The sequence below is a fragment of the Trichomycterus rosablanca genome, chromosome 9 (assembly GCF_030014385.1).
Source record: "Trichomycterus rosablanca isolate fTriRos1 chromosome 9, fTriRos1.hap1, whole genome shotgun sequence".
Lineage (NCBI taxonomy): Eukaryota > Metazoa > Chordata > Actinopteri > Siluriformes > Trichomycteridae > Trichomycterus > Trichomycterus rosablanca.
In genome coordinates, this window is record NC_085996.1 from 4,737,875 (window position 1) to 4,752,341 (window position 14,467).

At 46.2% G+C, this 14,467-nt stretch overlaps 1 protein-coding gene across 3 annotated transcripts in view; it reads left to right on the plus strand.

Annotated features, from left to right (window-relative positions):
• kif13bb (kinesin family member 13Bb) overlaps positions 1–10,473 on the plus strand; it is a 38,186-nt gene extending 27,713 nt beyond the window's left edge. For 2 of the 3 annotated variants that reach the window (XM_063001704.1, XM_063001703.1), the window contains exons 38-44: positions 88–224; positions 315–380; positions 1,064–1,213; positions 5,127–5,276; positions 5,765–5,902; positions 6,609–7,413; positions 8,589–10,473. In XM_063001704.1, coding sequence (XP_062857774.1) covers positions 88–224; positions 315–380; positions 1,064–1,213; positions 5,127–5,276; positions 5,765–5,902; positions 6,609–7,413; positions 8,589–8,830 — 1,688 coding nt within the window. In that variant the 3' untranslated portion in view covers positions 8,831–10,473. The remainder of the gene's footprint in view (positions 1–87; positions 225–314; positions 381–1,063; positions 1,214–5,126; positions 5,277–5,764; positions 5,903–6,608; positions 7,414–8,588) is intronic. The other variant, XM_063001705.1, reaches the window with a different exon arrangement.
• Positions 10,474–14,467: the final 3,994 nt, after the last annotated feature.

A 14,467-nucleotide genomic window follows, 5' to 3' on the forward strand; every position in this document is an offset into this window, starting at 1 on the left:
TTGATATAATTTGAGCTTATTTTGTGTTGTGGAATTTATGAACTCAGTCACGGTTACTGTTAATCTTCACATATCTGTCTCATGTAGGACCTCCGGGCACGGCCGGCTCATATTTCGGTCCAGTTAAATCTCTGGTCACACCGGTGCCCAAGATGCTGAAATCTCTGTTTCCTAAAAGAGAGGAAAGGAAGGACACGAGCGCTCCTGCTTCCTCACAGCTGCAGGTAGGGGGCGCTTGCTTTTACATATACAGTACCTGTATACACACACAAGCCCCATTTATAAAAACGTTTTTTCCCTCCCTGAACTTTCAGCCGAGTGTTCCTCATATCGTGGTCCAGTGTGCGACTCCTCAGGAGGACCTCGCTGCTCCTAAACTGGTACGTTTATAATTTTACATCAATCACATACAGACTCAGAAAAACATGAGTAAATGAGAGGAGTCCTGTAGACACCTCAGGGCAGGAAGGTCCTGGGTTCGATTCTCCGGCCGAGCGACCTGTGTGGAGTTTGCATGTTTTCTCTGTGACATCTTGGTTTTCCTTTGGGTGCTCCAGTTTCCTCCCACAAGTCCAAAGACCTGCAGTCAGGCCAACTGGAGCTACTAAAACCTGGTGAAACAGACAATGAATGAATGAATGAACTGTCCTTAGGTGACTGGCTGAATGTCAGTGCAGGGCCTACAGGACAAGGGCATTATTTTTCATAAGTGGGCAAGTACACATTTGGGGTACACCAAGAGTACAGTACTGGTCTGAACGCTTGACCCTTAGTGGTTTGATATTGCTATGTGTATTTCTTTGGTGCTCCAAATCGTTACTAAAAAATAGTTTTACATTTCTGTCCTGGTCTCATCCAGGATGACGGTGCTCTTATACGCAGGGTACAAGGGGGTCACTACATTGGGTACAGTCTTCCTTTTATTTACGTTTAGATTTAGAATTATACACATTGTATACATTTCAAGCAACTGAGGCAGATTGGCAGTGGTGGGGAATGAACCAGCGACCTTCCGGATGAATGAATCCGTGAATCTGAATCTATTCGTTGATGGATTTCGCAGGTTCCTCACAAACCTTCAACCTCGCAACCAATCAGAGCAGAGAACACAAGAGCATCATCATCCCCGTCTTCATCCACCGCAGAGTCTGAGAGACGAACATCTACAGTCTCACAAGATTCTGCAGCTTCAGAGAACGAGCACGACGTCCAGGTAACCGTCCAGTAAAAATGTCTACAAAGCTTCCAGCTCTGGAAAAAAGAGGGGAGATGCAAAATTGTAATAAAAATAAATAATGATACACTCAAAAGGTCAGGAATGCTTCAGAAAACCCTCGTCAGTCAACACGGCTCATTGCTGCATCTATATAATTGCCATTTATCAACAACATCCAGGAGCGGCGTTGACCTCTCTGGGATTTGTGCAGGCTACTGGTGTTCCTTCACACCAAACTTATCAAACCGTGTCTTTATAAATCTGGCTTATCTGGTACAGAACAGGGCCTTCCCCAAAGTTCAGCAACAGAGATAAAGGGTATATAATATTAGAAAGTGTTCCACAATGCTCTTAAGCACCACTGCTAATACATCAGAGAGAAAATATTTGAGAAGAACGGTCGTTCATCTCTCCCTTTAGTACAAGGGGAATAAGGGGTCAGTACTTATTACTAGGGGAACAAGCGGTCACTACTTACTACTAGGGAAACAAGAGGGTCACTAGAAGGAAACAAGGGGTCACTACTTACTACTAGGGAAACAAGAGGGTCACTAGAAGGAAACAAGGGGGTCACAGGAAGGAAACAAAGGGTCACTACTTACTACCAGGGAAACAAGGGGGTCACAGGAAGGAAACAAGGGGTCACTACTTACTACTAGGGAAACAAGGGGGTCACTAGAAGGAAACAAGGGGGTCACTACTTACTACTAGGGAAACAAGGGGGTCACTAGAAGGAAACAAGGGGGTCACAGGAAGGAAACAAAGGGTCACTACTTACTACCAGGGAAACAAGGGGGTCACAGGAAGGAAACAAGGGGTCACTACTTACTACTAGGGAAACAAGGGGGTCACTAGAAGGAAACAAGGGGGTCACAGGAAGGAAACAAAGGGTCACTACTTACTACCAGGGAAACAAGGGGGTCACAGGAAGGAAACAAGGGGGTCACTACTTACTACTAGGGAAACAAGGGGGTCACTAGAAGGAAACAAAGGGTCACTACTTACTACTAGGGGAGCAAGGGGGTCACTAGAAGGAAACAAGGGGTCACTACTTACTACCAGGGAAACAAGGGGGTCACTAGAAGGAAACAAGGGGGTCACTACTTACTACTAGGGAAACAAGGGGGTCACTAGAAGGAAACAAGGGGTCACTACTTACTACTAGGGAAACAAGGGGGTCACTAGAAGGAAACAAAGGGTCACTACTTACTACTAGGGAAACAAGGGGGTCACTAGAAGGAAACAAGGGATCACTACTTACTACTAGGGAAACAAGGGGGTCACTAGAAGGAAACAAGGGGGTCACTACTTACTACTAGGGGAGCAAGGGGGTCACTAGAAGGAAACAAAGGGTCACTACTTACTACTAGGGGAGCAAGGGGGTCACTAGAAGGAAACAAGGGGTCACTACTTACTACCAGGGAAACAAGGGGGTCACTAGAAGGAAACAAGGGGTCACTACTTACTACTAGGGGAGCAAGAGGGTCACAGGAAGGAAACAAGGGGTCACTACTTACTACCAGGGAAACAAGGGGGTCACAGGAAGGAAACAAGGGGGTCACAGGAAGGAAACAAAGGGTCACTACTTACTACCAGGGAAACAAGGGGGTCACAGGAAGGAAACAAGGGGGTCACAGGAAGGAAACAAAGGGTCACTACTTACTACCAGGGAAACAAGGGGTCACTACTTACTACTAGGGAAACAAGGGGGTCACTAGAAGGAAACAAGGGGGTCACAGGAAGGAAACAAGGGGTCACTACTTACTACTAGGGAAACAAGGGGGTCACTAGAAGGAAACAAGGGGGTCACTACTTACTACTAGGGAAACAAGGGGGTCACTAGAAGGAAACAAGGGGGTCACTACTTACTACTAGGGAAACAAGGGGGTCACTAGAAGGAAACAAGGGGGTCACTACTTACTACTAGGGGAGCAAGGGGGTCACTAGAAGGAAACAAAGGGGTCACTACTTACTACTAGGGGAGCAAGGGGGTCACTAGAAGGAAACAAGGGGTCACTACTTACTACTAGGGAAACAAGGGGGTCACTAGAAGGAAACAAGGGGGTCACTACTTACTACTAGGGAAACAAGGGGGTCACTAGAAGGAAACAAGGGGGTCACTACTTACTACTAGGGAAACAAGGGGGTCACTAGAAGGAAACAAGGGGGTCACTACTTACTACTAGGGGAGCAAGGGGGTCACTAGAAGGAAACAAGGGGGTCACTACTTACTACTAGGGGAGCAAGGGGGTCACTAGAAGGAAACAAGGGGTCACTACTTACTACCAGGGAAACAAGGGGGTCACTAGAAGGAAACAAGGGGGTCACTACTTACTACTAGGGAAACAAGGGGGTCACTAGAAGGAAACAAGGGGGTCACTACTTACTACTAGGGGAGCAAGGGGGTCACTAGAAGGAAACAAGGGGGTCACTACTTACTACTAGGGGAGCAAGGGGGTCACTAGAAGGAAACAAGGGGTCACTACTTACTACCAGGGAAACAAGGGGGTCACTAGAAGGAAACAAGGGGGTCACTACTTACTACTAGGGAAACAAGGGGGTCACTAGAAGGAAACAAGGGGGTCACTACTTACTACTAGGGGAGCAAGGGGGTCACTAGAAGGAAACAAGGGGTCACTACTTACTACTAGGGAAACAAGGGGGTCACTAGAAGGAAACAAAGGGGTCACTACTTACTACTAGGGGAGCAAGGGGGTCACTAGAAGGAAACAAGGGGGTCACTACTTACTACTAGGGGAGCAAGGGGGTCACTAGAAGGAAACAAGCGGTCACTACTTACTACTAGGGGAGCAAGGGGGTCACTAGAAGGAAACAAGCGGTCACTACTTACTACTAGGGGAGCAAGGGGGTCACTAGAAGGAAACAAAGGGGTCACTACTTACTACTAGGGGAGCAAGGGGGTCACTAGAAGGAAACAAGGGGTCACTACTTACTACCAGGGAAACAAGGGGGTCACTAGAAGGAAACAAGGGGGTCACTACTTACTACTAGGGAAACAAGGGGGTCACTAGAAGGAAACAAGGGGGTCACTACTTACTACTAGGGAAACAAGGGGGTCACTAGAAGGAAACAAGGGGGTCACTACTTACTACTAGGGGAGCAAGGGGGTCACTAGAAGGAAACAAGGGGTCACTACTTACTACCAGGGAAACAAGGGGGTCACTAGAAGGAAACAAGGGGGTCACTACTTACTACTAGGGGAGCAAGGGGGTCACTAGAAGGAAACAAGGGGTCACTACTTACTACTAGGGAAACAAGGGGGTCACTAGAAGGAAACAAGGGGGTCACTACTTACTACTAGGGGAGCAAGGGGGTCACTAGAAGGAAACAAGGGGTCACTACTTACTACTAGGGAAACAAGGGGGTCACTAGAAGGAAACAAGGGGGTCACTACTTACTACTAGGGAAACAAGGGGGTCACTACTTACTACTAGGGGAGCAAGGGGGTCACTAGAAGGAAACAAGGGGTCACTACTTACTACTAGGGGAGCAAGGGGGTCACTAGAAGGAAGCAAGGGGTCACTACTTACTACTAGGGGAGCAAGGGGGTCACTAGAAGGAAACAAGGGGTCACTACTTACTACTAGGGGAGCAAGGGGGTCACTAGAAGGAAACAAGGGGTCACTACTTACTACTAGGGGAGCAAGGGGGTCACTACAAAGGGAACAGGCTTTCTTTAATTTTTGTTTACAGTTACAACGTTTAGCATTTGCATTTGTCCTTAGGGTCTTACAGTTGTGACCTAATGCAATGCAAACAACTGAGGCACTTTAGCAGTGGTGGGGAAAGAACCAGTGACCTTCCGAATGAACCCTTTCCTGCATCCCTCCAGTACAGTTCAATGGATTTGTTTGGTGAATCTGAATCTATTCGTTGATGGATTCCACAGGTTCCTCACAACCCTCCGAGCTCACAACCAATCAGAGCAGAGAACACAAGAGCATCATCATCCCCGTCTTCATCCACCGCAGAGTCTGAGATACGAACATCTACAGTCTCACAAGATTCTGCAGCTTCAGAGAACGAGCACGACATCCAGGTAACGTCTAGTGAACGTTTGGGGAGGAACTTTCCATAAGATTTTGGTCACAAGAGCATTTGTGAGATCAGCAGTGGAGCAGAGGTCAGGGCTCTGAGGAGGTCTTTGAAGTGTCCGACCATGTCTTTATGAACCTGGCTTATCTGAAACAGGACAGGGCCTTCCCCAAAGTTATGCCACAGAGTTGAAAGGATATAATTTTAGAAAGTGTTCCACAATGCTCTTTAGCACCACTACTAATACATCAGAGAGAAGATATTTAAGGAGAACGTTCGTTCACCCCTTTAGTACCGTTCTTAATCCAGAACATGCTGAAGCTGTTTTGGCAGCTTGTGGTCGTCCAACAAGCTTCTCAACCTGCAGCTTGTGACACATGAGGGCGTGGCCGGCTCCCCTAAACCACACGCTCATTATTACAATCTGTTTATTCCCATGAATTGTTAAATCGTTGGTTTTATCTTTAATGTGTCACCTGATGGATTCTACAGGTTCCTCCTGATTCTTCAACCTCACAACCAATCAGAGCAGAGAACACGGGAGCATCATCATCCAGGTCTTCATCTGAGATACGAACATCTACAGTCTCAGAAGATTCTGCAGCTTCAGAGAACGAGCAGGACGCCCAGGTAACCGTCTAGTAGAGCTCGAATCCTAGCTGTGCTGTCGACCTGGTTGGATGTCCAACAGGCATAATTTGGCTTGCCTGAGGGAGGGAGGGAGGGAGCTCCTTAATGCGGCCTCTGCTGGCTGGTTAAGACACCGGCATGAGAGGTGGAGACCTCACAGAAGGGCATAGCGTGTCTCTTGGTATGCGGTACGACCGGTGACATACACGTCTGAGGGTGCGCTTCATAGTCGAAAGTTCTTCTCGGTCAGGGCGGGGTTCTCTGGGAATTGGAAATGACTAGATTATTAGAAAAAGGGGGAAAAAGAACCTTCGGAAAACCCTCGTCAGTCAACACGGCTCATCGCTGCGTCTATAAATGATATGTATTAATAACATCCAGGAACGGCGTCTGCGCAAAATAGTCAAACCATGTCTTTATGGACCTGGATTTAGGGCACAGTCAAGCTGGAACTGGAAAGGGCCTTCCCTAAACTGCTTATTATACATATTTGATTGTATATTCATGTCAGGAATTATTTAAGGAACTCGATGTTTTGTTAGGAATAAACACGTAGCTCAGATTTGGTTTGTTGTCCTTGCCTTTCTGATGGTTGGCTGTTCTTTTAGTAACGTTTCTGCTAATATTTATAATGTGGACCTAGCACCAGCTTAGAACGGTTCCAGATCAGGCACCAGCGCATTATGACATCCTCCTTTCATTACAGATGGCAGTTCCAGAAGCCCGAACACAAACCCCGCCTAAGCTTGTAGACGTTCCTCCTGTGGTTCCTCCTGAACCTGAAGACTCGACCCACAGCCCAGTTAGCGACGTGTCCAGTGGCTATATCTCCACCAGCATCTCCACCGCAACCCTGTCTGAAACGTTGGTCTCCAGTACAGACCTGAACCCGCTGCCCAGTTTGGAGTCAGAAATCCAGGAAGCTCTCAAACCGGAGCCTGAGGAACGTCCGGATACGAAAGAGGAGCAGACCGAACCTGAGGGTCGTCAAGAAAGCACCGAACCTCGAGATGTTCAAACAAGCTCTTCCATCCTGGACTCTTCAGACCAGGAGGAATCAGAGCAGCCTTTAGCAGTCCCAGTAACCCAAAAATCTCCACCCAGAGCTCCTGACGTCCATCCAAACCCCCTACAATCATCACCTGACCCACCTTCAGTTCCAAAACCCACACCAGCACCACCAATAAAACCAGACCTGGATCTTCAGCTCCACACCTCCACGTCAAACCCCTTCAAGATCCAGAAGGTCAAAGCTTCAGGCTTGAAGTCGTTCAAAGTGATCCTACCTGAGGCGGCGGAGGAGGAAGATAAGGATCCTCTGGACGCCCTGGAGAAGCTGGAGATCCTGTCGGACACAGAGGAAGGTCGGGAGGAAGAGCCTCTGCCCGACTGGCTGAAGGAGGACGAATACGTCACCGTGGGCAGCAACAAAAACGGCACTGTGCGCTACGTCGGACCCACAGACTTCGCAGACGGTGTCTGGGTGGGCGTGGAGCTCGACATGCCAGCAGGTACGTCTGTTGTTCCTCTGTAAATAGTCGGCCAAAAGTATTTGGACACCTGAACTATTTCAAACACTAATGGTAGGTAGTAAAGTAGAGCGACTTTTCTGAGAAGGCTTCTCACAAGTCTTTAAAGTATGTCTGTGGGAATTTGTGCCAAAGCTGTTTGGTGGGGCCGAGATCCGGAGAAGATGAACAGGATGAACAAAAGACCCTTCCCTAAACTGTTGGAAGCATATCATTTCATTCATATAACTGATTTATTCTCGCTGTTAGCAATTGTAAAGGTTGGAAGGGGTGTCCCAATACTTTTGTCCATATACTGAACTCTCCATATCAGGCTGCACATCGAGTAAGCTGGTTTCTACACTGTCCATTTTATCAGCTCCACTTACCATATAGAAGCACTTTGCAGTTCTACAATTACTGACTGTAGTCCATCTGTTTCTCTACATGCTTTGTTAGCCCCCTTTAATGCTGTTCTTCAATGGTCAGGACCCCCACAGGACCCCCACAGAGCAGGTATTATTTAGGTGGTGGATCATTCTCAGTACTGCAGTGACACTGACATGGTGGTGGTGTGTTAGTGTGTGTTGTGCTGGTATGAGTGGATCAGACACAGCAGCGCTGCTGGAGTTTTTAAACACCGTGTCCACTCACTGTCCACTCTATTAGACACTCCTACCTAGTTGGTCCACCTTGTAGATGTAAAGTCAGAGACGATCGCTCATCTATTGCTGCTGTTTGAGTCGGTCATCTTCTAGACCTTCATCAGTGGTCACAGGACGCTGCCCACGGGGCGCTGTTGGCTGGATGTTTTTGGTTCGTGGACTATTCTCAGTCCAGCTGTGACAGTGAGTGGACACTGTGTCTGATCCACTCATACCAGCACAACACACACCAGTCAGTGTCACTGCAGTGCTGAGAATCATCCACCACCTAAATAATACCTGCTCTGTGGGGGTCCTGACCATTGAAGAACAGCATGAAAGGGGGGTAACAAAGCATGTAGAGAAACAGATGGACTACAGTCAGTAATTGTAGAACTACTAAGTGCTTCTATATGGTAAGTGGAGCTGATAACATGGACAGTGAGTGTAGAAACGAGGAGGTGGTTTTAATGTTTTGGTTATACGTGTTATACGTGTGCTGTATATTTTTGACCCCACGCCGCTTTGTTGCAGGTAAGAACGACGGTTCGGTCGGAGGCCGGCACTACTTCCACTGTAACCCGGGTTACGGGGTGCTGGTGAGACCCGACCGAGTGGCCCGAGCCTCGGGGACGGCCAAGCAGCGCAGACAGAAACGGAACTCGCAGAACCTGTCGGGATCCAACACCAATCTAGCGGCGCTGACCAGCATGGCTAAAGCAGAGGGAGCGGCGGGGGCACGCCGAGGGGAGAACAGGAAGTCCTGGAACACCTAATTCTGCTGAGGAACGAAACAGAGCTGCACCCTGAGCCCTGCAGTCCTCCTCCGACTCCTACTCTTCACTTCGATGATGTCATGAAGGTGTGGTCCAGTGGTGGCTTGAGTATCAGTCTCATCGAGGATGCATTGGTGCCAAAAAAACAATCTCATCTATTTCCTTTGTTATAAAATGGGTGTCCAAACTTACGCTTCAGCTACTTGAAAAGCCGTTGGGTCACAATTGGGCGTCGACTCTTCATCGGGGGACACACACGACTCGTTTTGGATTTTCGGATGATCATGAGCACTATATTGAGCCCCACTTACGCATGTTTCACTTTTCTTCCAGTCGTCGTATCCAATTCCTCAGCTGTACTGTTGTATTCCTTGATTTCTTGTGTCTGTACCTCGACCAGACAGTTGACCTTTCTTCCCTCAGACATGGCCCGTCTGTAAACATCCGATAGAACCGATGGTGCTGCCAAGATTCGAACCCATGATGTGCTGGTTAGATCCTGGCGTTCCATGTGAAGATGTTCTTCACTCACTCACTTTCTTAACCGCTTATCCAATTAGGGGGTGCTGAAGCCTATCCCAGCTTTTCAATGGGCGCAAGGCACACGGTAACACCCTGGATGGGGTGCCAGTCCATTGCAGGGCACACACACACATACACATACACACACATTCACCTACAGGGCAATTCAGTGTCTCTAATTAACCTGACTGCATGTTTTGGACTGTGGGAGGAAACCGGAGCTCCCGGAGGAAACCCACGCAGACACGGGGAGAACATGCAAACTCCATACAGAAAGGACCCGGACCGCCCCGCCTGGGGATCGAACCCAGCCACCCTATGTTCTTCACCATTTTAATAAAATATTGATTATGTATATTAGTGATCATTTTTTAATTGAACTAAAAGAAGCTATTACAGTGTAATATTGTAATATTTTAATATCAAACACAAGAAATATCAATATCAATCATTCAGATTTTTAAAATGCATTTTACCTCCAATTTTTCTCCCAATCTGGTCGTATCTGATTCCATAAATGTAATTTCCACTGCTGCCACAAACCCCATAGATGATCATCAAGTGGACGCCGTTGACCATCGCAGGAGCCACGAGGAACCTTAATTTGACCATCTCATCTGACCAGCGCATCTGAGCTTCATTTTTTGGGTATATACACTACGATTAAATGTTAGCGCTGCTCAGACTGGCTGGAATCAGTACACTAGAATCATTCCATCCTGGCTTTCTGAAGTTTAATGGTATTAATAATTCGTTTTATTTAATTCTATTAATGCATTTTTTTCTGTGTGTGAGAAGACGCATCTGGGTGTGTATACGTATTTGATATAAATAAAAGTGGGTTTTTTTTCTTGATTACAGATGGTATTATAATATTGAATGTACTAGGTGGTGATTGCAGGTGTAACAGGGTTGGTGGTGTACAGGATGAACAGTTGTGAATTAACTGAAGCTTGAACAAAATCTAAAAACATTCTTATTCTTATATATATTAAAAAAATATTAAATATATATATACTGTATATTTACCTTCTTTAATTGTTGATTTTTTTTATTTATTTTTTTACACCCTGATCTGTATAAAGGGGCATGTTGTTTAATAAAGCTGTAATAATCAGGTACTGATATGGTAATAATGTGGATAAAGTGCACATTACACCGACTGGTAGGCACATATATGGGTATACAATGACTTTATTTATGGGTATTACAATTAGCACACCAGCGCCGAGATTCGGAACTCCTCGGTTCGAAACTTGGTGTTGCCACCAGTTGGCTGGGCGTCATCTAGCAGGCATAATTGGCAGTGCCCGCAGCAGACACTAATTGGCCAATGTTTCTGCTAAGGCGTGATGACCGCACTATATGGGTGGGGTCTTCCACCGCTGTGCAAGGACCCTGATTAGCAGATAGAGAGGCGTCTGTGCAGAATGCATGGGTGAAAAGAAGGGGTCCTCTAAGTGCTGCATGCAGGTCGGAGGAGGCGTGAGCAGCAATATGCACACGACTGCAGTCAGGGATCCACCAGCAGCGGAAGACACATTGACTACACATCAATGAGCCTTCAGAATAACAGGTCTGGGATGACAAAGCTGCTGGAACACGGGTGGCACTGTCCACGATCGAGCGAGCTTTATATGGCGGAGGCTTTTGCAGCTGCCAGGCACCTTAATTCTGGTGGAGAGCTGGACATCCAACAAAGGTTGAGTTATTTGGCTAAAATGACCAGAAGTGTGTTTTTTGTGGGGCTGTTGAGGCATTTACACCCAACAACATTGTACCTACTGCATTACGTACAATATTAGATAACCAACAGCCACGCCCACAAGCCAAACTTAAAAGGGATACGGTATGCAAACCCATTTACTAGAGCTGTAGAATAATAACACGCCCCGGACGTGGGTCCGACAGACATGGTTGGTCGTGTCTGAGGGAGGGCTGTCGATGGGGTTCCTCATTGCTCCATTGTTCCTCTGCTCCAAAATAACAGGTCTGATCACTGTCCACGATCGAGCGAGCTTTACATGGTGAAGGCTTTAGTGGCTGCCAGGCACCTTAATTCTGGTGGAGAGCTGGACATCCAACAAAGGTTGAGTTATTTGGCTAAAATGACCAGAAGTGTGTTTTTGTGGGGCTGTTGAGGCGTTTACACCCAACAACATTGTACCTACTGCATTACGTACAATATTAGATGACCAACAGCCACGCCCACAAGCCAAACTTAAAAGGGATACGGTATGCAAACCCATTTACTAGAGCTGTAGAATAATGACGTGGGTCCGACAGACATGGTTGGTCGTGTCTGAGGGAGGGACGTCGACGGGGTTCCTCAATGCTCCGGTAAATCCACAGCAGAAGAAGACAGACTGACTAATCAGGACAAAATGTATCAATAAACAGAAAAAATGAAGAGACACAGAATGACGACGACAGTTTTGTGTTCATTAATAGACTTTTATTCTCTAGTCGATACGATACTAAAATAAACACAATAAAGTCTTAAAAAAAGTCCTTAAACCAAGAAACTGTACAAAAAACGCTAATATATCATCTACAGTTTAATTACAGAACAGTCTACTGTCCAAAAAAGGCACTAAAGTCTTAAATGGGACGAACGATGATTGAAATCCAACGTACGGAAAAATCAACAGCGTTATTTTTAATTCTAACATTTACGTTATAGTTTCATCGTATTTTATTCTTAGCGGTACATCATTATTGGATAATCGATATGAACGAGGAAAGGAAGGAAGATGGGTATGAACAGATGGACGTGAACCCTGAAGAGTGGAACACAAAGCACCCCCTTTTTATAATCGTACAACACTTACCGGGGCCGGGATTTACGCTACGCATCCGGGTAATACTTACGTTAGAGAGCCGAGCAGTTCAGCTACGTTGGCATGGAGATTGCTTGACGTATATATTTAAAAACACGAAAAATGTGTTTTTTTTTGGCACAGCAAATAATGTGTGTGTTTTCTAAGCTTCTCTTTGCTTCTACGCTATTTAATTCGGAGGGAAGGAAGACACAAACGTGAGGTGTAACTATAAGTGAAAATTTTTTCCCTTGGAGTGGAAAATCACAACAATCTGTTCAATCAAAAAAACAGTCGAACATAAGATTTTTTTTTACATGTAAGATTTATCAGGGTTGGGATCAGGGCTCTGTGCAAGTTCCTCCACAACAAACTCTTCGAAGCCTGTCTTTATCGACCTGGCTGCATTTTCGGCATTTAGCAGAGACTTTTATCCAAAGCGACTTACAGTACTGTGACAGTATACAGTCTAAGCAATTGTGTCTTAAGGGCCTCGCTCAAGGGCCCAACAGTGGCAACCTAGCAGTGGTGGGGCTTGAACCAGTGACCTTTTGATTACTAGTCCTGTACCTTAACCACTAGGCTGAAAAGATCGATCCGCACGGATACTGCTCTGAGAGAACTGTTCTTAGCTGTGTAGCTACTGGTTACACACCAAAAACCAGTAACAAACTACTCCGATGTGTGTTAACTGGATCTGGCATCACTTTTAAACCGGTGCTGTGGATGAAAAGCAACACCAAACACACCAGAACTGATGTATTTTTTTTACATTTACATCCATTAATAACACTGTGTTTTAGGTTCTGGGCGTATACTGGACGTATACTGGACGTGGGCGTCCGAGACTAATCACTGATAACAGGGGGTGCTCTGTATCCTGTTCCAAAACAGATCTGGAAGGAAAGTAAATCCTGACGTACACAGACAGACTGCTCTTAAAAAATCTAAACCGACCGCAGAACGGTACTAGATACAGGAACTAAAATAAGAACCTTTAGTTCCTCCTGCATTTTATAAATATCGCTCGTCTCACAGCGGGAGAGGAATCAGAAAATCCTACTGAATATAGTCGAGTAAAATAGCTACATAGTGGAACGTACACCAGCCTGGGTTAGCCGACGGCGGACTACGGGTGCGCCGATATCCGACGGATATATCGCGATATTGCATCGAGACGACCTGCAGTTATGTAGTGAATACAGTAAAATAAGCGCAGCGTCGATTATCGGCACACGCCCACAGCAGACGTTTAAAAATCCCGGAAGTAGCGTTACAAACGTATACGCGCTCACGCACTGGCCGGATCACGAGGTCTGGGGTCTCCGTGTATATATATATATATATATATATATATTTATATACGTATATATAATCTCGGATGTATGAATGCGCCGATGCATCACGCTCAATTCTGCGATTGCACAAGAATCGTTTGGAATCGTTTCGGCCGTGACCGCGGTGGCTTATTAGCTTATTACGCACAGATAAATAAAAATAGAAAAACAGAACGACACAACAGCTACGGATTCGTTCCAGTTCACTTTGGGCGAAGCTGGACGCGAATGAAAAGAAACCAGAAACACAGTCGCTGTATTTTCCAGACGGTCGTTACCCGGTAGTATCAGACTCGCCTCCCACGGTTTGGATGCGTTTGATGCGTTTGATGCGTTTGACGACTTCCCACGATGCAACGCTAGCAGCTGTGTGCTGCCAACGCTCGGGTGTTTGAGTGCGTTTATCTCCTGCACGTCATAGCAGAGCAGTTTGGTAAAGATTTCATTGTGCCAGAGCCAGTCTGGGTCAGTCCATCTCACTCCCTCCTTATTGGTGCATGTTTTTCCATTAACACTGGGAAAACATGCCAGAACCCTTGTCCTGTGTGGCACCCACTCTTCCACCTGTGCCACCATGCCTTCCTAAACACTATTCGCTTCATTTAAGCTTTGCACAGCCAATATAAATCCATTCAATGTATTTTTGGCTGATTTTTTTATCCTCTTTGCACCCAATTTGTTTCACGACGAGTCTCGGCACTTTTTGGGAGGAACCCGCTACCTCCACTGTATTCATCTACCACACCTCAACTCCAGAACAGAAGTCCCCGAATCAGCGTTTGCACCATGAGTACAGGCACTATTGGAGGTTAAAAAAAGGCCTGGCTCACAATAGGCATTCCAATTCCTCCCCAAGGGTTTTAATAGGGTTGTTTGATTGTTTATTAGGATTTTTTAAATATATATATTTATATATATATTTGTTTATGCATTTTTCTCCCTTTTTAGCGCGCCCAATT